Below are 23,128 nucleotides of genomic sequence, written 5' to 3' on the forward strand. Positions count from 1 at the left end.
GAACAACCATCGCAAGAGTCACTGGGTTTCAGGAGATAACATCTGTTGACATTTTAGGAGGCAAAGTCATTGTGGGTAAGATAAATCCCATTTTTTTAGATGGGTTAATTTAAAATAAGACTCACCTCCATCATTGAACCTGGAACCAAATTTAAAAAGTATAACAACCTAAGGTATATGGTAGCCTTTTTATTTTTTGTGCCACATGGGGGCTGGGATCTTGATTTCTTTTTAAATGCTTTGTTACTTAAAATACTTATAATTGGCTAGGGGTGCCTGGGTTGGCTCAGTGGGTTAAGCCTCTGCCTTCCCCTCAGGTCATGAGCTCAAGGTCCTGGGATGGAGCCCCACATAGGGCTCTCTGCTCTGCAGGGAGCCTGCTTCCCCCTCTCTCTCCACCTGCCTCTCTGCCTACTTGTGATCTCTGTCACATAAATAAATAAAATCTTTAAAAAAATACCTATAATTGGCTAAACAATCATACTTTAGAAGGAATTGTGATGAAAGTAATAATTCTGTCTTCCTGCCCTTGCTACTTCTGTCCCAACCTCCAAATAAGCCGTGATTAACTCATTTAATAGACTTTGATTTACATTTCTCATTAGAACTCTACATATCTAATGATATTCTCATTCCATTACTCATTTGATATATTAAATTGTGTTCTCATACCATTATGCTTTTATGATTTTTAAATATTGTTTAATGATTCTTTATGATGATAGATAATAATTTAGCAACCTTGCAGATGTCCCTAACATTCCCATTCTAATGCACATAAATGAATTTTATTTTCTCTAGAATAGTATATCTGAATATTTAGGACTTGTGAGTTTTTTTTTTTTCAGGCTATGATTTTTCATATGTTGCACAGAAAATAAGGCCTGTATCTAAAAGTTATTAATGTTAAAAAAGATGGCTATACTAACATTCCCACTTTTGCTTTGACCTTAGGACTAGTATCTCTAAAATGATGGTTTTAACAGTGTAGTTATATTTTCTTGCTCATCTTAAGACAAGTAAAAGTTATTAGAGTATTCTTGTTAATTTATCACCTGAAATCATTCAGTAAACTATTATTAATACACTTTCCAACAAAGGGACATACCACTCCAAATTAGGGGATGTTATCTCAAATGTCTTAGAGACTGGCAAATAACATTGCATGAACTACATGTATGAAAGAAAAAGTAATAGCGGACAAGGGGAAATAGATATGGCATGGTTTAATTGAAGTACTTAAATTTTATATTTTTAAATGTACATGGACAGGACTAATGATTATTTTATCCAGAAAAGTAAACTGGGCATGGCATGGAGAGAGATGGAGTACATTTACTTACACCTTTATTTCATCCTCCATCAAGTAAACTTGAAATGTGTTGTGTTAACACATTTTATTTAAAGATTGCAGTTTATCTACCTCTACTTTTCCAACTCCTTTCTCCTTCAGACTGTTTTTAAAGGTGAATGTTCCAAAATTTCGTGGGGAAAAATTATGCATATATTTGTACTAACTATTCCAGAGTGAAAAAATGAGAAGCCCATTGTAACTCATTCTAGGAGACAAAGCATTGATTTAAAAATTAAGATATAATAATAAAAGAAACCTACAATATATTCAGGCTCTATATATATGCATATCTCCCCTAAACAATATTAATATGTCATTGATATCAGTTTATAAAATGCATAAGAATTTAATAATTACAAGACAGTTGTCCAAACTTCATTGATCTCATGTTTAGCTGGATGGTTTAATTTTGGAAAGTCTATAATTAGAATTAATCACATTATCAGACTTAATTAGAAAAAATTGAGCATTTGAATAGATGAAGAATTAATACCATTTAGAATGGAAAAAGCAATAAAAATTAAGAATAGGGATGCCTGGCTGGCTAAGTGGGTTAAGCCTCTGCCTTCAGTTCAGGTCATGATCTCAGGGTCCCAGAATTGAGCTTCACATCAGGCTGTCTGCTCAGCAGGGAGCCTACTTCCCCCTCTCTCTCTGCCTGCCTCTCAGCCTACTTGTGATCTTTTTCTCTGTCTGTCAAATAAATAAATAAAATCTTTTAAAAAAATTAAGAATAAAAGGAAAATGCCATAATGATAGAATGTCTTATAAAAACTAGACTGAACCTACTCTTAAAAAGGTGAAAAGTTAGAACATTTTGGGAAAAATTACAGAGGTCCTAAAAAAATTGGTAGCAATATTATGTCCCTGGGTTGTACAACTTAGTGCTATAAAAATGTCAATTGTACTCAATCTTATCTGCATGATGACTTTGCAATCAAAATCTCACTAAGGGAATGTGTAGAATTTGACATTGATTTAAAAATGTATTTTTAAAATGCAAATTATAAAGAATTACATAATAAATTATACTACCAGATAATAAAACTTACGAAGCTGGAGTTATTGAGGAAATATAGCATCCATCAATGGAACAGAATAGAGACCTCAAGAAAGACTCCTGAATGTATAGAACTGTAGCATATGACGTAAATGACATGCTAGGACAGGGATGCAAAAATGGCCTATTCAACATATCTGGAAATAATGATTAAATATATAGCAGAAGATGCAATTGGATGTTTACTTGATCCCTATAAAAATCTACCTTAGACTGGTCAAGGACTTAATGTCATAGAAAATGTTAACCTTGTTTTTTTTTTTTTTCCTTGAGAGAGATTAGGCCTGCATATGCAGAGGGGTTGTGTGGAGAGAAAGAATCTTAGGCAGTCTCCAAACTCAGTGAAGAGCCTGAAGTGGGGTTCAGTCTCATAACCTGGAGATCATGAACTGAGCCCAGGTTGGACACTTACCTAACTGAGCCACCCAAGTGCCTCTAAGCTTTTATAATGTTAAAGACTAGAGTTTCTGGATGCCCTTAATTAAACATAAATTTCCAAAAAATAGAATAGAAATTCAATATTAATTTGGCAGATAAAACTACTTCACAAAATTTGCTCTAACCAAAAATCCATTCAAATTAACAAAATATTTGCAGCAAAACAATAACAGTCATTCATTAGCACAACCAAACAAATGACAAAATCTGATGCCTTAAGCTACAAAAATTATATCCAGAGAAAGACTGCTCTACAGCAGTTTATACAGTTTGGTAAACCTCTTCATCAAGCATCAATAGATGCTTCTTCCCTAAGCATCTATTTTATTGGTATTTTCAAATGCCTGGAGATCTGGGAATGTCTGGGTGGCTCAGATGGTTGAGCATCTGCCTTTGGCCTAGGTCATGATCTCAGGGTCATGGGATCTAGCCCCAAGTAGGGCTCCCTGCTCATTGGGGAGTCTCCTTTTCCCTCTACTTCTCCCCTCTGTCCTGATCTCTCTCTCTTTCCCTCTATTTCAGATGAATAAATAAAATCTTAAAAAACAAAACAACAACAACAACAACAAAAACAACAATCCTTCCACCCAAAACCCCCACAAATTCCCGGTGTTTTTCTGAAACTCAGTTGAGTGAATATTTGTGTGGTCCTCCTCCCATGAATCTTACCCAATCACTGCCTGGGGGGAAAAACAAAACAAACAAACAAACAAAAAACAACAAACAAGAAGATTGAGCATCAAATCTGACTCTTATCAGATGAAAGCAGAAACTCCACAGCTGTACCAGGACCTGGGGGATGGGCATGGAGTCCAAGGATGTCCTCTTATGCAAATGCAAACAATCTCAACTAAATGTTCTGTAACATTTTGTAAATGACCTCAACTGAGGTAAATGGGATGGTCATATTGAAAACATTGCACTCCCATTAAAAGGAAGGAGGGAAAGAGACAGGAAGGGAAGGAGAGAGGAAGAATCTAAATTGAGTTTGCAAAAATGCTTACTCCCACTTCCCGATGTTTATTGTCTAAAATCTCAATGTAAATGTAGAAATAATAACAAATAGAAATGAGGTCCCTTACCAACTTCAAAGAACATACTCATAGTAGTAGACATATATCATTACTCCAGAAAACCTAGTTATGAAGAGAGATGATTTACATGCATGATGTACTGTACTGAGTCTGGCTTTGGTGACTATACTCATATCGGTCACTTAAATGGAAGACAGGGATCCAAAATCATCACTGCAGCTGATGTAGTAATCAATATAACCAATACCATCTATTCACCTTAAGTGAAGACTGTCTTCTTGTTCCTCTGTGTGATTATTAGACCTGAATGTTGTCAGAAGAATTTATGAATATCTTCTCCCTTTGAGACACTCCCCTGAGAGCTTGAGCGCAATTCTTGGTTTTTCCCTAAGCATCTAAGAGCAAGAAATGATGCCCCTGGTCTTTGCTAATTATTCAGAGTAACTTTGATTTCCCAATTGAGGATTTTTTTTAAGGTTTTATTTATTTGAAAAAGAGAGAGAGAGAGAATGGGCAGGGGTAGAGGAAGAGGGAGAAGCAGACTCCCCACTGATCAGAGATCCCCACAGGGGACTCTATCCCAGGACCCTGAGATCATGTCCTGAGCCAAAGGCAGACTCTTAACCAATTCAGCCACCCAGGCACTCCTGTTTTTTTAATATATACAATTTACCTGCTTTGCTTAATTGTTATTTTTATTGTGTTCTGTCAAATGTCTGGATGTAAGTAGAGTTTTTCTCAGATATATGCTTTCACCATCTATCAATTAGGGTAAACTTTCAATATTTTCCACAATGGTTTCTTCCATGTTTCCTATCTGAGAATAAAGACAAAACTGTTTACACATGACCTATAGTGTGCTAAAAGCTCAGAAAGAATAAAAAATTAGGAATATATGTCTAAAGTTATTTATGTTTAGTTTTTTAACCTAAGGGACTAAACTGAGTTAATGATACATAATTCCATATCCTGTGTTTATCCTCATCCTAATTCCCACTCCTAAACCCGTTTCCTTTCCCTACACAAGTATCTCCTCCATAAAAGTTGATATATGTTCTTAAGAAATTCAGCTTTATGGGGTGCCTGGGCAGTTCAGTTGGCTATTTATCTGACTCTTGGTTTTAGCTCAGGTCATGCTCTCAGTGTGGAGAGATTGAGCCCTGCATTGGGCTCCACACACAAGTGGGGAGTCTGTTTGAGATTCTCTCCCTGTTCCTCTGTCCCTCCCCCTGCTCACAGGCTCTCTCTCAAACTCTAAATTAAATAAATAAATCTTAAAAAAGAAATGCAACCTTATAAAGTGAACATAATGTATGTTTTAAAGTACACACACAGGTTGTTGTATGACTTATTTTGATACTTCAAGGTTATCATTCAGCTATATGGCTTTGAATCTTATTCATTTTGTACATACACACCAATATTTTGCTGGCCTTTGTTTAATAAAATTGCTACAATCTGTCTCTGCCCCATTTACTATAGTTTTGCTGCCATAATAAGAGGCATTTGGTTAGTTCCCAACTTGTGACTCCTACATGCACCACCACAATTAACAAATTCATGTGTGTGGTCCCCACTGACCCATGTAGGAACACATCTGAAATATCACTTGAGACCCTGTTTTGGGATAAATAGAGCAGATTTAACTTATTTACATAAAGATGGGTCTATTCCAAGATTTATTTTATCCATATACATTCCTTCATCAGTACACAACATTTCATACTGTGAATATCCAACTTATGAATTTGTACCACTTGAAGAAATGGTTAAGTCTACAGCAAATAATTAAGTCAGATATACTTTATATTGTTAATACTATTTTTCTTGATTTAATACATTATTTTTTAAAGGAATCCAAATATCTGGTGTGCCTGGGTGGCTCAGTCAGTTAAACATCTGCCTTCAGTTCAGGTCATGATCCCAGGGTACTGGGATCAAGCCCTGCATCAGGCTCCGTGCTCAGCAGGAGTCTGCTTCTTCCTCTCCCTCTACCCCTCTCCCTTCTTGTGCTCTTTCTCAAATAAATAAATAAAATCTTAAAAAAAAAAGAATGAAAAAATCCAAATATCTGTCAAGATTTGAAATGGAAAAGTACACTAACTATAATCCATGTCAACAAAGTTCAGAAATTACAACAGAGACAGACATTAATTTTAATATAATGATTTGAATGTCTATAGAGCTGATAATGCTGATGAAGTAGATGTTGAAGTGACAAAATACCAACACACACCTCATAGCAGAATGGGGAGTGCAGAGATCTCCAAATCCTGCTTTTCCTCCTCCTGGGAACCTGGCTAGCGGACTTCTTATCCTCCTGGCAACTCTGGAGAAGTTGCTGAGCTGTAGCCTCACACCTCATGGAGGCACAGCCCCTCCCTGTGGGCAGCCAAGCTCCAACCCTACTGTGTGCTTGTCCTTTCAGAGTTTTCTCAATGTTTAAAACATGAAATGCAGATAGAATGCTGAACAATTGTGAGAGGAAGCAAACAAAGAGAAAAGTGATTACAATATAAGAAAAGATGCCATAGTTATTCAGGAATTGTTAGTTTGCACCCTTTTTGATTATGCTTCAATCTCAATGCAATATTTTAAGCAACCATATCTTAACATGGATTTTTTTTACATAATATTTCATATGGGTTTTAATTGATATCATATAATCTGAGTCTACATCTTAATCACTTTTTGATTGGGTAAACATTAATCTTTATCATTCAACTATCTATTTGAAATATGAATTTTACTTTTTTTTTAAGATTTTAGTTATTTATTTGACAGACAGAGATCACAAGTTGGCAGAATGGCAAGCAGAGAGAGGAGGAAGCAGGGTTCCTGCTGAGCAGATGTGGGGCTCAATCCCAGGACCCTGGGATCATGACCTGAGTTGAAGTGAGAGGCTTTAACCCACTGAGATACCCAGATGCCCCTTAATTTTTTTTTTTTAAATTACTTACTTCTTGTGACAACTATAGCTCAAATTATTTTTGTGGTTTGATATTAAGGAGTAGAAATTTTGGTATTTACATTTAATTAACCTAAAATCATGTATGTTTCATGAGATAACATAAGATTTTGTTATTGAAGCTTGACAACTTTTTTGTCAATAAAATTTCTCCAACCTTGTTGATTGTTGTTGTTTGTACAAATACTTTTATGTTTTGAAAGAGTCAAAACCAATTCTGGACAGGTGTGTAGAATAGAGGAAAATGACTAATGGCATTATTTATGGAAGGGTCTTAGGCTTTATAAGTAATAGTTCTGTTTAATAAAAGGAAAAAAAATTCTGTAGCTTTTAACTGAAACAGAAAAAAAGTAAGGAGAGATAAAGTGAATGAGTAAGGGAAAGCCACCAGTATTAGTTTAAGACCCAATATATATAGGGGAGTATAAGAAGTTCAGTGGAGAATTCTTTTGTGGTAGAGTGGTTAAGTTTCTCTAAGCATATGTAAACTCTATTTTGTCTCCTGTCAACTGTATCTTCAGGGATTTCTACTTCTCTTTTGAATGGTTTCCTTGAAAGGATTTTTTCCTTTCCATGGAGGTGGTGTGTAGAAATAGCCATTTGGAAAGCGGAGTTGATAGATAAGACCTATGGCATGTAGACATCTGGTGAAGGCAGGGAGACGGCATTGGCAGTTCAAACCAAACTTTTGTAGACCTTATGGGACCAGAAAATCTCCATTGAAAGCCTTACAGTTCCTAATTGTGTACAAGTGATATGTGAGCCCATGTGTATGTGTGTATACACGTTGGAACCTTTGAATCAAAATACTTTCTACTTATCATTCAAAGGGATTTTTGCACAGATTGTTTAGAACAAATTTTATACATAATAGAGAAAGCGTAACTAGTGTAAGCTTTTGTGAAACTATCCCAATGAGTACTAGCCAACGAGACATGAAGACTTTAGATCTCCCAGTTTCACAAAATATACCAATATAGATATAGATATTTGAGGCAGAAAGTGGTCTCCCACCCTGCCAAAGATGCCCAGAACTGTGAACGTGGTTCCTTCCACATGAAGAGATTTGCTGGTGTGATTAAGTTAAGGACCTCCAGATGGGGAGGCTGCCCTGGAATATCTGGGTGGGACCAAAGTAATCCCAAGAAAAAGAGAGAGAGGCAAGAGAGTACGAGTCAGAAGGAGATGGTGGCAGTGCAAGCAGAGGTCAGGGTAGTGGGATCACCACTTGGAAGGAGTTGCCAAGCAAGAGATGAGGACTGCCTCTAAAAGACAGAAGAGAAAAAGAAACAGACTCGTCCTTGGCAGTTCAGGAAGGAACACAGCCTGCTGACATCTTGACTGTAGCCCAGTTAGACTTATTTTAAACTTCTGATCTCCAGAACTGTGGGATAATAAGTTTCTGTTGTTTCAAGCCACTGAGTCATTGGTGATGTGTTATAGTAACACTAAGAAACTAATACAAGTGACAACATAATTATGTTTAGAAAATACATATATTTAGATCAAGTTAATAAGTGTAAAGCACTACAGCCCTCATTCTTGACTTTAGTTCACAACAAAATTCATAACGTCACTAGGCATGTAAGTGTGAGGTTACCCATGTTGCTCCAATCCTAGGCTCAAGGAGAATATCTTTCTGCCAAGAAATATACTTCCCCCATTGCACATATGTAGGCTGTTGCGGTCAAATACAACCACAGAAAGTAAAACAATAGATAAATATATAATAAATTATATTATATACTTTTATATATTGATAAAGAATAAAACATAAAATCTTTAAGACTACTGCTATCAAGTTATTGCCAGTTTTGTCTGTGTGACTTTTCTGTTCTTAGCTAGCTATTCTGCTTATTTAAAAACTATATCAAGGAATTAGCTAATGACATTGAGTGTCAAAGTTTCTATATTTGCCTTATTTTGGACTTCCCTGAAACTATCATATATCTACTTTATTTCCAGGCATTGCCTTAGCTAGCATGGTATTTCCCATCTCCCTCATGATATTATATGTTCACAGCACTTTGCATGTACAGACTAAAACAGGGGACAGAATGACAATAAACATTTATTTATTTATTTATTTAATTTACCGTCGTGTCTTTGAGATTTGGTATCACCTTAAGAGAAAACACTGTGTTTTTTTTTCTTTTTCCATTTTTATATACTAAAATTTTACTCCAAAACACTATACAAAAACACTAAAAGGAGTGATTTGGCTTTGTTATGATTTTATAACACAGATAATTAACTCTACTCAGCAGTGCTTCCTAGGAGAATATGATATGGAGGAAATTAATTTTACATCACATTGGGTAAATATCAACTTTTGCTTTTGTGTACATATACCATATGAAAGGAATGAAAGAGTGGAATCCCCTTTCATACACTTTCTTCCGTTTTGCTCCCTGGTCGATTTCCATGTATGTCTAAGCATTTTTTGTTTAGTTTTCATTTTCACCTAAAGTTTTCTCTTTGATATAAATTTATTTAAATACAAGAAAAAATGGATTCTAAAAGGTTAAGAAATTAAAAGATAAGATACAGGAAAAAGTACAAGTAAAACTTTTGATAGTTGAAAAGAACAGATCTATGGCAAGTAGGATGACCTGACTCAACCATATTCTAAGAAATGTTCTCACATTCCTTCCTCAGGTATCAGACTTTCTCACCCTTGGCTAGAAATTATAAAAACCCAGTAGTAAGTTGTGTTGCACTTTAAGCTGTATATATTTTGAAATTATTGTTTACTACCTAAATAAGTATACTTTCTTTGGTCAACTAATACATCTTTGTATTAGGGAAAGTTAGGTATTTGAGGTCTGAGTAGAAAGGACTAAGATTTTCCCATTGAAAACCATAGAATTTGTAGCTCTGTATTGTCTTTCCATTTAACAGAGATTAGCTTTTCAGGAGTAATCACAAATGCTTAAAAGAAGACAACTGTAGTTTTAAATTTACATTAATTTGAAAACCTGCCAAGGATTCTTTAGCAATCTCTTCAAAGCATCCTTTACATCCTTGTTCCTTAGGCTGTAGATGAGGGGATTCAGCATTGGTATCACGAGGGTGTAGAAGACAGAGGCCATTTTATCAGTACCTAATGAGTGGTTGGACCTTGGTTGCAAATACATGAAGAAAAGGGTCCCATAGAACACAGTGACAGCCATCATGTGAGAGGCACAGGTGGAAAAGGCTTTTCGTCGGCCCTCTGAGGAACGGATCCTCAAAATGGCAAGGACAATGTTGAAGTAGGATGCTACAACAATAATCATAGAGAAAAACAAATTGGTTCCTGCAGAGGTAAATACTACTGTTTCTGGGATGTAAGTATCAGAACAGGACAATGCCAACAAAGGGACATTATCACAGTAAAAATGGTCGATTACATTGGAAGAACAGTATGACACAGAGAACACACAGGAGGAGACAGTCAGTGCTGTGGTCAGACTGTAGAGGTAAGTGAGGGACACCAGCAGCATGCACATCTGTGGAGAGACCACCACCATGTAGAGCAGTGGGTTGCAAATAGCCACATAACGATCATATGCCATTGCAGCCAGCATAAAAATCTCACCAACAATAAAAACCAGGAATCCACCCAGCTGGGCTGCACATCCATAGTAGGATATGGTTTTCCTTGAACCCAAGAAATTTGCCAGCATTTTTGGTGCAATGACAGTAGAATCACCAAGATTGATGATAGCCAAGTGCCTGAGGAAGAAGTACATGGGCGTTTGGAGCTGAGAGTCAACACTGGTGAGGGTGATGATGCCCAGGTTCCCTGCCACGGTCAGCCCATAGATCAGCAGGAAAACAAAGAAGAGTGGAATCTGGAGGTCTGGGTGATCTGAGACTCCCATGAGAATGAACTCAGTCACCAGGGTGAGATTTTCTGAGGTCATTTATTTTGTTGTTCTCATCTTTTAACGGGGAAAATGAGAGGACATTAGTAGAGGGTGAAGTCAATTTTTCTGGTAGATGCTAGATTACAGACTGTTTCATTTAAATTGGATAATTTTTGTTCACATGTAAAAGTGTCAGATTTTTTTTTATAGTAGCTTTTTTTTCCATTTTATTTATTTTTTCAGCGTAACAGTATTCATTCTTTTTGCACAACACCCAGTGCTCCATGCAAAACGTGCCCTCCCCATTACCTACCACCTGTTCCCCCAACCTCCCACCCCTGACCCTTCAAAACCCTCAGGTTGTTTTTCAGAGTCCATAGTCTCTTATGGTTCGCCTCCTCTTCCAAATTTTTTTTTTTTAATAAACATATATTTTTATCCCCAGGGGTACAGGTCTGTGAATCACCAGGTTTACACACTTCACAGCACTCACGATAGCACTTACCCTCCCCAATGTCCATAGCCCCCTCCCCCTCTCCCAATCCCACCTCCCCCCAGCAAACCCCAGTTTGTTTTGTGAGATTAGGAGTCATTTATGGTTTGTCTCCCTCCCAATCCCATCTTGTTTCATTTATTCTTCTCCTATCCCCCTAACCCCCCATGTTGCTTCTCCATGTCCTCATATCAGGGAGATCATATGATAGTTGTCTTTCTCCGATTGACTTATTTCACTAAGCATGATACGCTCTAGAAAGTGTCAGATTTTAATTGTATTTTTCCCCATCTTTTAACAAGATTCAGAAATACAAACTCTCTGAAGGCCAATTTCAGGTTGTTAGAACTGTTATACCAAGCCATTAATTTTCATATCTCTGTTGAATACAATTTATATGAGTTAAATATATATTAATCTACTCTATTATATGCATTAATATTTATATGCATATTTAACATATTAATTTTAATGTTGTATGTGTATATATTTACATATATCTGCACATGCTTCTTTGCATGTTTGTATGTTCCCAATGACAAAAGTTCGATACGTATAAGAAGTTGACGACCGAGATTGACTTTCAGTTATTTTTTCCTTTGATGCCACAGACTCTTCAGGTCATACATTGTCTTCATCCTGGGTTTCAGTATTTCTGCAGGAAATACTTGGAATATGTTGGGTTTTCTTTATCAGTTTCTACCATACCATGCTGCTTCTACTGCCCAACAACAGACTATGTCTCAGTAGTCTTTGTGTCACTCAGAAACTGGTTTTTTATCTTAATCACATATCCCTTCTTTTGCCAAATAAACTAGTCCTTTCTATCACTCTTACTTCTACCTGCCCAGATGCTGCTTTATCATGGCCTTCTGGCAGTCCTTTCTTCTTCTTCTTCTTTTTTTTTTTTTCAGCTTGTACTTCCTTCTTTTAAATTGTTCAAAGCCTGTTTTGATGTTTTACAAAATATTACCTGTAGCTTTGATTTGCTCACGTTTGATCCTTTTGTGTTCCTCGTGCAGAGAACTATAAGGTGAAGAGTGCTAACATTATTCAATATGTAGTGTGGACTCTGGGCCCAGGACTATGCTGGACATTTCAAAATAATGATCTCATTATTCTGCAGGAGTGTCCTAGAAAGTGGATATAGTTATCTCTATGTCTGATTGGACAACTGAAGCTCAATGAGCCTAAGTCCCACGAAGAATCTATATAGGATATTTGTGAATGGTATGGTTTTATGGTTTTGCTTTACTTTATGTGTTTTGTTTGCTTGTTTGTTTTGGCCACTTGGTTGGTTGGAGGTTAGGCCACCAGTTACTATCTGTGTGATTTTTATCAAGTATTTATATCCTTGTGTTGTATGAATGTATTGAGATACTAGGCGAGCAAGTGTTAGTACAGAGTTTGTTAACAATGAATGCAGAATAATTGGTACCATCAGTTCTTGTTATTTTCATGTCAATGTGGTTTCCTATTTCTGTCTTAGTAACTCATTCTACCTAACTTAGGAGTTTCATAGTTGAAATGGGAGTAACAAGGAAATTATAATTTTACATATTCAAGCAACTGGAACACATGATATCTAGCTGTTTATTTAAAAACAAATCAGGTTGTGTTCTCCCACAAACTGATTGTTTCTTTGATCTGTGGTTTTAATTTTTCAAACTTCAAATATATGTCTGGTGAGCTTATCTGACCATGTTACACTGGGTATCTCATGTCTCTTGTCCTATCACTGCATCTGAAAGGAAATGCACAGGTAGGCTTCTGATAAAAATCATTGTGGCAACCCTCACTTTAGAAAAAAGCATTTCCTGAAGAAAGCAGCTCAGTGCATGTTTTACTCCGAGATATCATGTATTCAACACATGTATCCTTAATTTAACAAAAGCAAAAAAACCACATCAGCAACAATAGTAATTATAGATTGTGGTCTATGAATTTGTGCACTCAGGTTTTGAAAAGAATATACCTGCATATTTTCCTTAATTATTATTAATTCCTTTTCCTATTGAAATATTACTACTGGCAAAAGTAGGGTTTTTCTTCATTTTGGTAAGTATATGTCCCCAATATTACTTTGATCTTTACCCATAGGGTTTTTTTCAAGTTGTTTCTGAAAAGAAGTATTCTATAGCTCTACCAAAATAAGCAATTCTCATTTCTCATTGAAAAAAAGAAAAGAAAACCTTTAAAAATATACTTTATGTGAATCATTTTATCGTACAATTTGAGAAATAATATGCATATTAGTTTTTAAATATCTTCTGTAATGATTTCAAGGGTATATTGCATTGTTCTCTAACAATAGAATTTTGTCTTAAATTTATTTTAAAATGGGTTATGTTAGGGACAAACTGCATCTTCTTCTGAGTCCTCAGGAGAAGATAACAGGAAAGATATCAATTCAGTACTGAGTCTGATTTGAATCCATAAAGTTCCATAGATACATGGTTTTCACATCCAGAATGTGTAGTGAGTGAATTGTTTGGGTGAACCTACCTGTCCGGAGATCTGCTGAGACCCACTGCAAAGGTTTTGCCAGAGGCACACGGAAGAGTTTTACAAGTGTCTGAATTCCCTGGAGACCCGCACACTGAAATAAGCTTGTTTATGGATTCAGGCCCCACACATGAAAATAGGAATTCTCAGATAAAGTTCTGATTCTCCAGGGAAATAAAAACCAATTATTCAAGTCTCCACACAATTACACCCACAGAGTGAAAATACAGGGTTAGCTTAGGAACATGCTTAGATGATTCTATGGAGTAAGGATCTCATGCAATGATTACACCCTTTGTGTGTTTGTTTTGATTTGTCTCTGGTAATGTTTGAGAAGTGTGGTTGCTGGTTCTGGGGTGGAGAAAATCCAACAATGAGAAAGTACAGGATTCTGGCCCTAGTGTTCCATTTTACTGTGAATATTGGAAATAGAACTGAATGCTAAGCCTCCATTCTGGTGTCCAGAACAAGCCCTCTTGTATTTGGCATAAAAATCACTAAAAATGTGCATGGTTGTTAGAAGACTAAATTTCAATCAGTTTAGTGACATTTGGAAGGAACCCATCATATACCTGGTCCTGTTGCTGTTTTTAAATTTAAATGATTTGATGGAGAATACATTTTTCATATGATATTGTGATCTTTCCTCATGCATGTAAAGTGTTGTAATTAAATATTGGTAACATTTTTATTTTACTTCTTGTGAGGACTTTTCTAGTCTGTAAGCTGTATAAGTGAAAAGGGAATGTCTAAATAGTTTGTCTTTGTATTAATAGCTTCTAAAATAATACCCAGGAAAGAGTAGGTGTTCAAAATATGCTGACTTACTGATTGAGGCAATGAATGATGAATAAGTGAATGAGTGAATATAATACCCATTTTAAAATTATGAAGTAAAGTATGAGATTTCATCTTCAGCTGTGTCATCTATCTTTAGTATGATTTTATCTTTGATAAAGAAACAGTAACAGCTTGCATATCATTCTCTAGAATATTCACTACTTTAGGGCAGAATACACTGTTCCTTCTTCATTTTGGTGTTCTTAATATCTAACATGAGTGTGGCACATTCTAGGCTCAACCATTTTTGAAGTAACAAATTGTGGACCGTAAAGTGGAAATAACAAAGATTCTTAAACATCTTAAGTTATTCAAGACAAGATATTGAAATCCTTGAAGTTCTTTCCAAAGTCTGAGTATCCACATGAAGTTTGTGTTGTTGTTTCCTCTGTGAAGTCATTTGTCAATTGTCAGTCATGTGACTGATGATAGTCTGTACCCTGTTCGGTTAACAAGACTTTATCCCCTCCTCAGCTCTGCCAACTTCCCCATATATTTGGCATTCCCACAGTGTTGTAAAATAAAAAAAAAAAAGTATCACTTTTACAATTTCCATTCTTATTGATGCTTTATATTACAGTGTGATCTCTCATTTAAGGTTATTATTTATTGCACAGAGGTATTGTCCATTTCCTAAGTTGTGAGTACAATATGTAATAAACTTACTTTGGTCATGAAGATAAAATTCTAAGATGGGACAGGACCATGCTGGATCACAAAATTTCACCTTTCAAAGTATTTGTAAGAAACACACATGTATGTCACCTATACACACACACACACACACACACACACACATACACACACATATATATGCATAAAATGATGTTATAAACCCCATATTATTTCCATTGCCCACCTGAAAGAATAGTTCTATCTTACATTATTCATTATTTTACCTTATTTTTAACTTTTTTATTTAAAAATTTTTTAAATTAACATATATGTATTATTTGTTTCAGGGGCAGAGGTCTGTGGTTCACCAGTCTTACACAATTCACAGCACTCACCATAGCACATACCCTCCCAATATTATTCATTATTTTAAATTAATAATTTAATTACATATAAGCTGAATAGGCATTAATCCATTTCCTCCATTCCCATTCCCTCTACCTCATCTAGTTAGTTAATATCTGTATAAAATCTTTTTCTGTTTTTCCAAATCTTCACTTATTTTTTTACTGTGATAAGAAAACATATCATGAGATCAACACTCCTGACCAATATTTAAACATACAATACAGTAATGGTGATTATAGCACAATGTTTTATAACAAGTCTCTACAACTTAATCATCTTGAATAAGTGAAGCTTCATTCCTATTGAATACAATTTACTTTACATATTCACATTAGCCAGTTTTTAATTGTACTTTTACTATAAAAATGCCTTTTCTTACAAAGCTGAATCTCCTTTATACCCCTTCATCTTTCTATTAATCCTGGTCTTATCCTATCTCACTACCTGTTTCATCATGTATAAATCTTATCTACACTGTGTCCTTCATATGCAAGTTTTTACTGGTTAACTATATATGAATGTATTTCTTAAGAAAATGCTATAATTTTGCAGGCATTTAAATTACTGTATATTATATACTGAATGTCTCTTTCTGCAAGTTCACTTCGGAGTATGACAGGTAAATAGAAGTCATCTATCTTTGCTTTTCCTTCTGAAGGGACATGTAACAATGTTTAATGTTGATAGGAAACACATAGTACAATCAATTAAGAGAAGATATTGCATAATTTTTCCCACATCCTTTGTCCTGCATATTTTACATCTTTGTTCCTCAAGCTATAGATCAAAGGATTCAGCAACAGGATAATGAGGCTATAAAATATGAACACCACTTTGTCAATGTTAAGAAATGACTGCACTCAGGTTGCACATACATAAATATCAATGTCTTATAGAACACAGTGGCCACTGTTGGGTGTAGCTTTCACCAAAAATTATAAGAAAAATGTTTACAACCTTGTATTAAGCCAGAAACTTCATTTATCATGGCAGATAATTAAAGAGATGGCTAAATCACCAAGGGGTATCAGACCCAACTGGGGCTCTGAAGAGTCGCTGATCCGAGTCAGTCACAGGACAGGTGCAGTTCAGTTCACTCACCTTTGAAGGGGAATCTTTTTTGTGCTCCTATGTGTTCCTTACACACCCAGTGAGAATGATATATGGGTGTCTTTCCTGCACATTAATTACACCAAAGGTTTCAAAAGCATCAAAGGAAGTCATGGTGTATCTGCTAATTATATAGGACATCTTTATATTCCCCTACAAATAAAGTTCTGTTAGAAAACTTTCCATGGTGTCTTCTGGTTAAGTGTTTCTACTCTAACCCAGATCTGGAATTGAAACTTTGTATGTGTAGGAAAGGTATTTTCATTTTCTCTAACCCAAAATTATCTCCTTTTAATACAGTGGCTTTTTGAACTTTATGTCTGGGGACAGAATGAAGATGTTTGAATGATGCTTACTGCATCCTTAAAAAATTTACAAGTAGTAACAACATATAGGAAAGCTGTTTTCCCTTATTTTTAGTGCTTAAACTTATTATTGAAGCATAATACACATATTAAAAATGTATACATCATACATTTTTATAAATCCAGCACAACTATGTAATCAGAATCCAGATTAAAGAGCTATGACAATAACAAAAATAAAACATTGTCAAGACCCCAGAAGAAACCTTCATTCTCCTATCACACACACAAACACACAGGAATAACCACTATTCTGCCTTCTAAGAGCATAAATCATTTTTATTTATTTTTGTTAATTCATAAAAAATTACTATATGTGTTACTGTTTTGGTTGGGCTTCTTTCAGTTATTATGTTGTTATAAGTAGTTCTAGGTTGCTTATTCTCATGGCTGTGCACAACACCCTTTTATGAATATACCACAAATTAATTACTCATTGTGTTATCATCAATGTTAGAATTGGTTCAAATTTGCAAGCTTATGACCAGTGATATAAACATTCCATTCCATCTGATGTTTTGATCCACAACATAAAACATTCTTTTTCACATCTTTGGATTATTAAAAAGAAACAAAACCCCTGGATTTTTGTCATGTATTTATGAAAAAGTATCATTTACAATTTATAGAAAATATTCCTTTGAGACAGAGAAAAATTTTCTGAAAATGGTATTTAAAAACAGCAACTACTACATCCTCCACATCCACACCAATATTTAATCTAGGTCAGCTTAATCTTCAATGACTTTTTACTGGGTATACCCTTCACACTGAACTTGCTGAGTCATAGGATTCACATACTCAGCACTAGTAAATATTATCTCATGAGTTTCCAGAGCAGTTGTTTTAATGCACATTCCTGCTAGCAGTGCAAATAGTCACGGTTGCTCAAGAGCCTTGTTAAGACTTAGTATTTCAAAACAACCTGAGGGTTTTGAAGGGTCAGGGGTGGGAGGTTGGGGGAACAGGTGGTGGGTAATGGGGAGGGCACGTTTTGCATGGAGCACTGGGTGTTGTGCAAAAAGAATGAATACTGTTACGCTGAAAAAATAAATAAAATGGAAAAAAAAATAAAAATAAAAAAAAAATAAAAAAAAATAAAAAAAAAAGACAGTATTTTCTGACATTTTCTTTCTTACCTTTGAGGATAATGTGTATGGGGTTTTAGTATTGTGGTTTTATTTTGCATTACTCTAATGCTAAATGAAATTGAGAAAATTTTTATATGTTTAATGGCCATTTTAGAGGGTTTCTTTTGACACATGGTGGTTAATATCTTTTGTCACCTTTGCATTGTATTTCATGACAACTATTTTATTTATGGATTTGTAGGAGTTACTTTTATATTTTGCACAAGTCCCTTGTCAACTCTCTGTCTGATTCTGTAGGTCTGATAAAACCATCTTCTCCTACTCTGAAAGTTTCCTTTCCACACTATTAATTTTGATGAACAGAATTTCTTAAAACAGTTCAGTGGATCATTTTAAATCTTAGATAGCTATTGTTGTGTGTGTTCTGTTTAAAATGGTGTGTATATTTCTATATCATGAAGCTGTCCCACTATGTTTTCCTTTTAAGGTTGTTTGCACTTCACATTTAGATCTTTAATCCAGGTAGAATTGAGTCTGTATAGGACCTGAGCATGTGTCAATAACACACTACAATAATATGACATTATAACATTTATTGAAAAGATCATCCTTTCTCTTTTAGAAAATAATGATGCCTCTATCATATGCTAAGTGACGATATATGTGTGAATCTCCTTCTGTAGTCATCATTCCAGTCCATTGATCAATTAGTCTGACTTCTGTAAAATGTTTTCTTTCTTTTTTTATTGAAGTGCAGTTGACACACAACATTACATTAGTTTCAGAGGCACAACATAGTGAATCAGCATGTTGATACATTATGTTAGGCTCACCACAAGGGTAGCTGCCATACAATGCTATTACAATACCATCGACTATGTTTTCTATGCTCTACCTTTTATCTTCTTACTCACTTATTCCATAATGGGAAGTCCCCTCACCCGTTTACTCATTCCCTGCATTTTTCTCCCCTCCAGCAGCCATTAGTTTGTTCTTGGTATTTATGGGTCTGTTTCTGGTTTTTTGTTTGTTTTGTTTTTTAGATTCCATATATGAGTGAACTCATATGGTATTTGTATTTCTCTGACTGACTTGTTTCACTTTGCATAATGTCCTCTAGGTCCATCCATGTTGTCACAAATGGCAAGATCTCATTCTTTTTTATGGCATAGATAAAGATATATCTATATTTATATCTATCTATCTATATCTATCTATCTATATATATATATATCACATCATTTTTATCTATTCATCTATCAAGGGCTCCTTCGGCTGCTTCTGTAACTTGACTACTGCAGATAATGTTGCAATGAACATAAGGGTGCATATATCGTTTTGAATTCGTATTTTCATGCTCCTTGTGTAAATAACCAGTAGTGAAATTACTGGATCATATGGTACTTTTATTTTTAATTTTTAGAGGAACATCCATTCTTCTTCCTTAGGGCCTTTTTCAATTAGGACTATGTTTTCTTAATTACTACAGCTTTGTAATAGGCCATGAAATCTGGATCTTTACACCTCCAGATAAAGATCCTGCAATTTTATACTCTTTCTATAAGACTGTCTTTAACTTTTTGGCATTTTGCCTTGCATAATAACTTTTAGAGTCAGCTTCTGTCATTCTAAAAGCAAGAAGAAAAGACAAATGAAGAATGAACAAAAGAAGAATTGTTTTTAAAATATTTTTAAAAATAATTTTTAAAAAATCATCTAGCTTTATTAAAGGAATTGATATCTGTTATTGGAAGCCTCTGTGTTCGTTATTCTTCAAAGACATTCTAGACCCTTTGCATTTCTGCATAATTCTTAAAGTTAACTTGAGTATTAAAAATACTATTGGAATTTTATTGTTGTTGCATTAAAAGCATAGAATAATTTAGGGAGGATAAACCCCATCACACAACATTTATTTCATCCAAACAATGGTATGGTATATGCTACATTTATATCTTTCTTAATAATTCAGCAATGGTTTTGTAGTTTCTAGGAAACAATCATGCAAATCCTTCACTACAACTTTCCTTTGGTATTTCAATTTTTATTTCTAGTAAAAGCAATAGTTTAAAATGATATTTTTCCTTGGGGCATCTGGGTGGCTCAGATAATTAAGTATCTGCATTCGTCTCAGGTCATGATCCCAGGGTCCTGGGATAGAGTCCTGCATTGGGCTCCCTGCTCAGCAGGGAGCCTGCTTTCTCCTCTGCTTCTGCCTCTCTCCCTGCTCATGCTCGAGCACTCTCTCTCTCTCTCTTTCTCTTTATTTATTGAACAAATACAATCTTAAAAAAATTTTTTTAAATAAAATTATATTTTTCCTGTTTTTTTGCTAGTGTATAGCAAAAACAAACAAACAAACGAAACAAAAACAAAAGAAACCCACTGATCTCTTATATGCTGGCCTTATATGCACCATATAGTCTTGACAAATTCACTTTTTATTTCTAACGTTTCAGAATGAAGAGCATTTTGGAATTTTTACTGTACACACTTATGCTGCCTGAAAATAATCACACTTATTTTGCTTTCTGAAGAATATACAGGCTCACATATCATCATTTAACAAATTCTGAGATGTTATCCACCACAAGGGGTTGTTAAATTGCCATTCAAACAGGTAGTGTTGATTAATTATTTATATGTATATTTCTTCTCCAAAAACAATAAGCAGCATCTATCTATGCCCAATGTCAGTGTGGTAGGCACTGGTATTTATTTAATATTTAATAAAGATACAAAAAAAGCCTTTTAAAAAAGATTATCTAAGCAGAGGTATATTTTAAACACAACAAACCAAAACTTGTCTTCATTTGTAACATAAGTACTTGGCAATGTGAGAACAGTGGTCCAGACTTCAGTCTCTTGTGCTGAAACTAATGTTGATTTCAGAAGAATGGTCACTCATTCAACCCTTGCTATTTTAATAATTAATTACAATACTTTAAAATTTGTTAAATGGGAGAAGGGTAGATAATGGGTAGTTATTATTTATTCTCTGTAATTTTCTGTGTGTTTTGAATATTCTACAATTAAGCATATATGAGTGTTTCTCAAAAACTTGAAAAAAGGTACAAAGTATAAAAGCCCAGGAATAGACTTAGAAGGGTAGAATAAATGACAAAATCCCTAACTATGGCATATTATTTTAAGTATACATGTGACAGTTATTTAAACACTTAAAATACAGGTTACATGTCAAGTATAGACAATGTGAAATAGTTTTCTAGACAAAAATTTTAGCTCAGTTTTCTTGAGCTGATATTTAAGGAAGAGAAAAAATTAACTAGATACTGGGAAGGGCATTGATGCTGGGAATGGGGGCAAAGTTTATGATTGCTGGTTTTAAGGCTGACTTCCCTACTTCCTGCTGAGAATGTCAAGGTCAAGTTAAGCTTGGACTAAGGAGACCTAGCAAACAGCACCCATGCATCTGTTCCGTGGATCTGTGATCTTCTCTGTGTTTAGAACCACAAAGTAAAACCACATGATAATTGAAAAAAAAAAAAAGAAGAAGAAGAATGGTCACTAGTAAAACTTCTATAAGCTGAAAATAAGAAAGATATTTCTAGGTGTCCATGACTTTTACCGATTGCTCCTTTATAAGACATATGTCAAATAATAAAAAGCAGTGTATAACCCAATTTATTGAATACATAATCTATGTTGCATTCCACACAGCTGGTCTGTGCAGATTTTTCCAAATCCTATGCAGGACACTTTTTACCTCTTTGTTCCTCAAGCTGTAGATCATGGGATTCAGCATAGGTATTATCAAAGTGTAAAATACAGAGGCAATTTTATCGGTATCAAAAGAATGACTGGATTTGGGTTGCACATACATGAAGAATAGTGTTGCATATAATACAACAACCACTGTCAGGTGAGAACCACAGGTAGAGAAGGCCTTGTACCTGCCCTCTGCAGAGTTCATCCTAAGGATGGCCATAAGGATTAGGATGTAAGACACTAGCACTATCAGAAGGGATGAAACCAAATTAAATGCTGAAAAGGTAAGTATTATCAACTCAATATCACGTGAGCTTGAGCAAAGCAAAGTTAACAAGGGAAGATTGTCACAGTAAAAATGTCTAATGACATTGTGGCCACAGAAGGATGACATAAAAATCTTTATGGTAATTATCAGAGAAAGAACAGCACTGTAGACATAAGGGACTGCTACCAGAATCCAGCACACCCTTTGCGACATAACAATTGTGTAGAGCAGAGGGTTACAGATGGCCACATAGCGGTCATAGGCCATTGCGGACAGAATGAAAAGCTCACTGATGATGAACAAGATGAAGAAAGACAGCTGTGTGGCACACCAATTGTAAGGGATTGTATTTTGGTTAGTTACAAAATTTACCAGCATTTTAGGTCCCACAGCTGTTGAATAACCAAGATCAATGAAAGCCAGGTGTCTGAGGAAGAAGTACATGGGTGTTTGGAGCCTGGAGTCCACGTTGGTGAGGATGATCATGCCCAGGTTGCCCACCACTGAGACTGTGTAGATGATGAGGAAGAGTCCAAAGAAGGGAGCCTGCAGCTCCGGACGGTCTGTGATTCCCATTAGGATGAATTCTGTTAGCACTGTTAGATTTTGTTTGTTCATCCAGGCTGTTAAGGAAAATTGCTGTGGGAACAACCATCACAAGAGTCACTGGGTTTCAGGAGACAAGGTCTGTTGACATTTTAGGAGGCAAAACCATTGTGGGTAAGATAAATCCAATTTTTTAGATGGGTTAATTTAAAATAAGATTCACCTCCATCATAGAACCTGGAACCAAATGATGAATGTGTTTCAACCTAAGGTATATGCTAGCCATTTTATTTTTTGTACCACATGCTGTCTATCATCATCAAGTCAATGCAATCTCTTTATGGTCTGTCAACAATGTATTATGAGTAATGTTTGGTCTTGAGTGGAAATACTGATGTCATTTTAGAAATGCTTTTTACTTAAGCTACCTATAATTGGTTAATCCATTTCATA

General features: G+C 35.2%; 2 protein-coding genes across 3 annotated transcripts; both read right to left on the bottom strand.

Annotated features, from left to right (window-relative positions):
• Window positions 1-9,814: 9,814 nt before the first annotated feature.
• LOC123949229 (olfactory receptor 8J2-like) lies at window positions 9,815-10,762 on the bottom strand. Its single transcript, XM_046016586.1, has one exon. The coding sequence runs from the start codon at window positions 10,760-10,762 to the stop codon at window positions 9,815-9,817; it is 948 nt and encodes a 315-aa protein (XP_045872542.1).
• Window positions 10,763-16,273: 5,511 nt separating this feature from the next.
• On the bottom strand, window positions 16,274-22,747 carry LOC123949266 (olfactory receptor 8K3-like). Of its 2 annotated transcripts, none has more exons than XM_046016645.1 (2): window positions 21,853-22,747; window positions 16,274-16,329 (listed from the first exon to the last, which is right to left on the bottom strand). In XM_046016645.1, the coding sequence occupies exons 1-2, from the start codon at window positions 22,745-22,747 to the stop codon at window positions 16,274-16,276; spliced, it is 951 nt and encodes a 316-aa protein (XP_045872601.1). The 2 variants fall into 2 exon arrangements, with proteins under 2 accessions (XP_045872601.1, XP_045872602.1); XM_046016646.1 differs by having other exon boundaries at window positions 16,274-16,299; window positions 21,832-22,747.
• Window positions 22,748-23,128: the final 381 nt, after the last annotated feature.

Source organism: Meles meles, chromosome 8 (genome assembly GCF_922984935.1).
Source record: "Meles meles chromosome 8, mMelMel3.1 paternal haplotype, whole genome shotgun sequence".
Taxonomy (NCBI): Eukaryota; Metazoa; Chordata; class Mammalia; order Carnivora; family Mustelidae; genus Meles; species Meles meles.

Excerpts from the sequence above, each read along its gene's own strand:
- LOC123949229 (XM_046016586.1), bottom strand. The coding sequence starts at position 10,762 with ATGACCTCAGAAAATCTCACCCTGGTGACTGAGTTCATTCTCATGGGA.
- LOC123949266 (XM_046016645.1), bottom strand. The coding sequence starts at position 22,747 with ATGAACAAACAAAATCTAACAGTGCTAACAGAATTCATCCTAATGGGA. Across the intron at positions 16,330-21,852 it reads GAGGAACAAAGAGGTAAAAA|ATGTAAAATATGCAGGACAA; the intron begins GTGTCCTGCATA and ends TGAGGAACAAAG.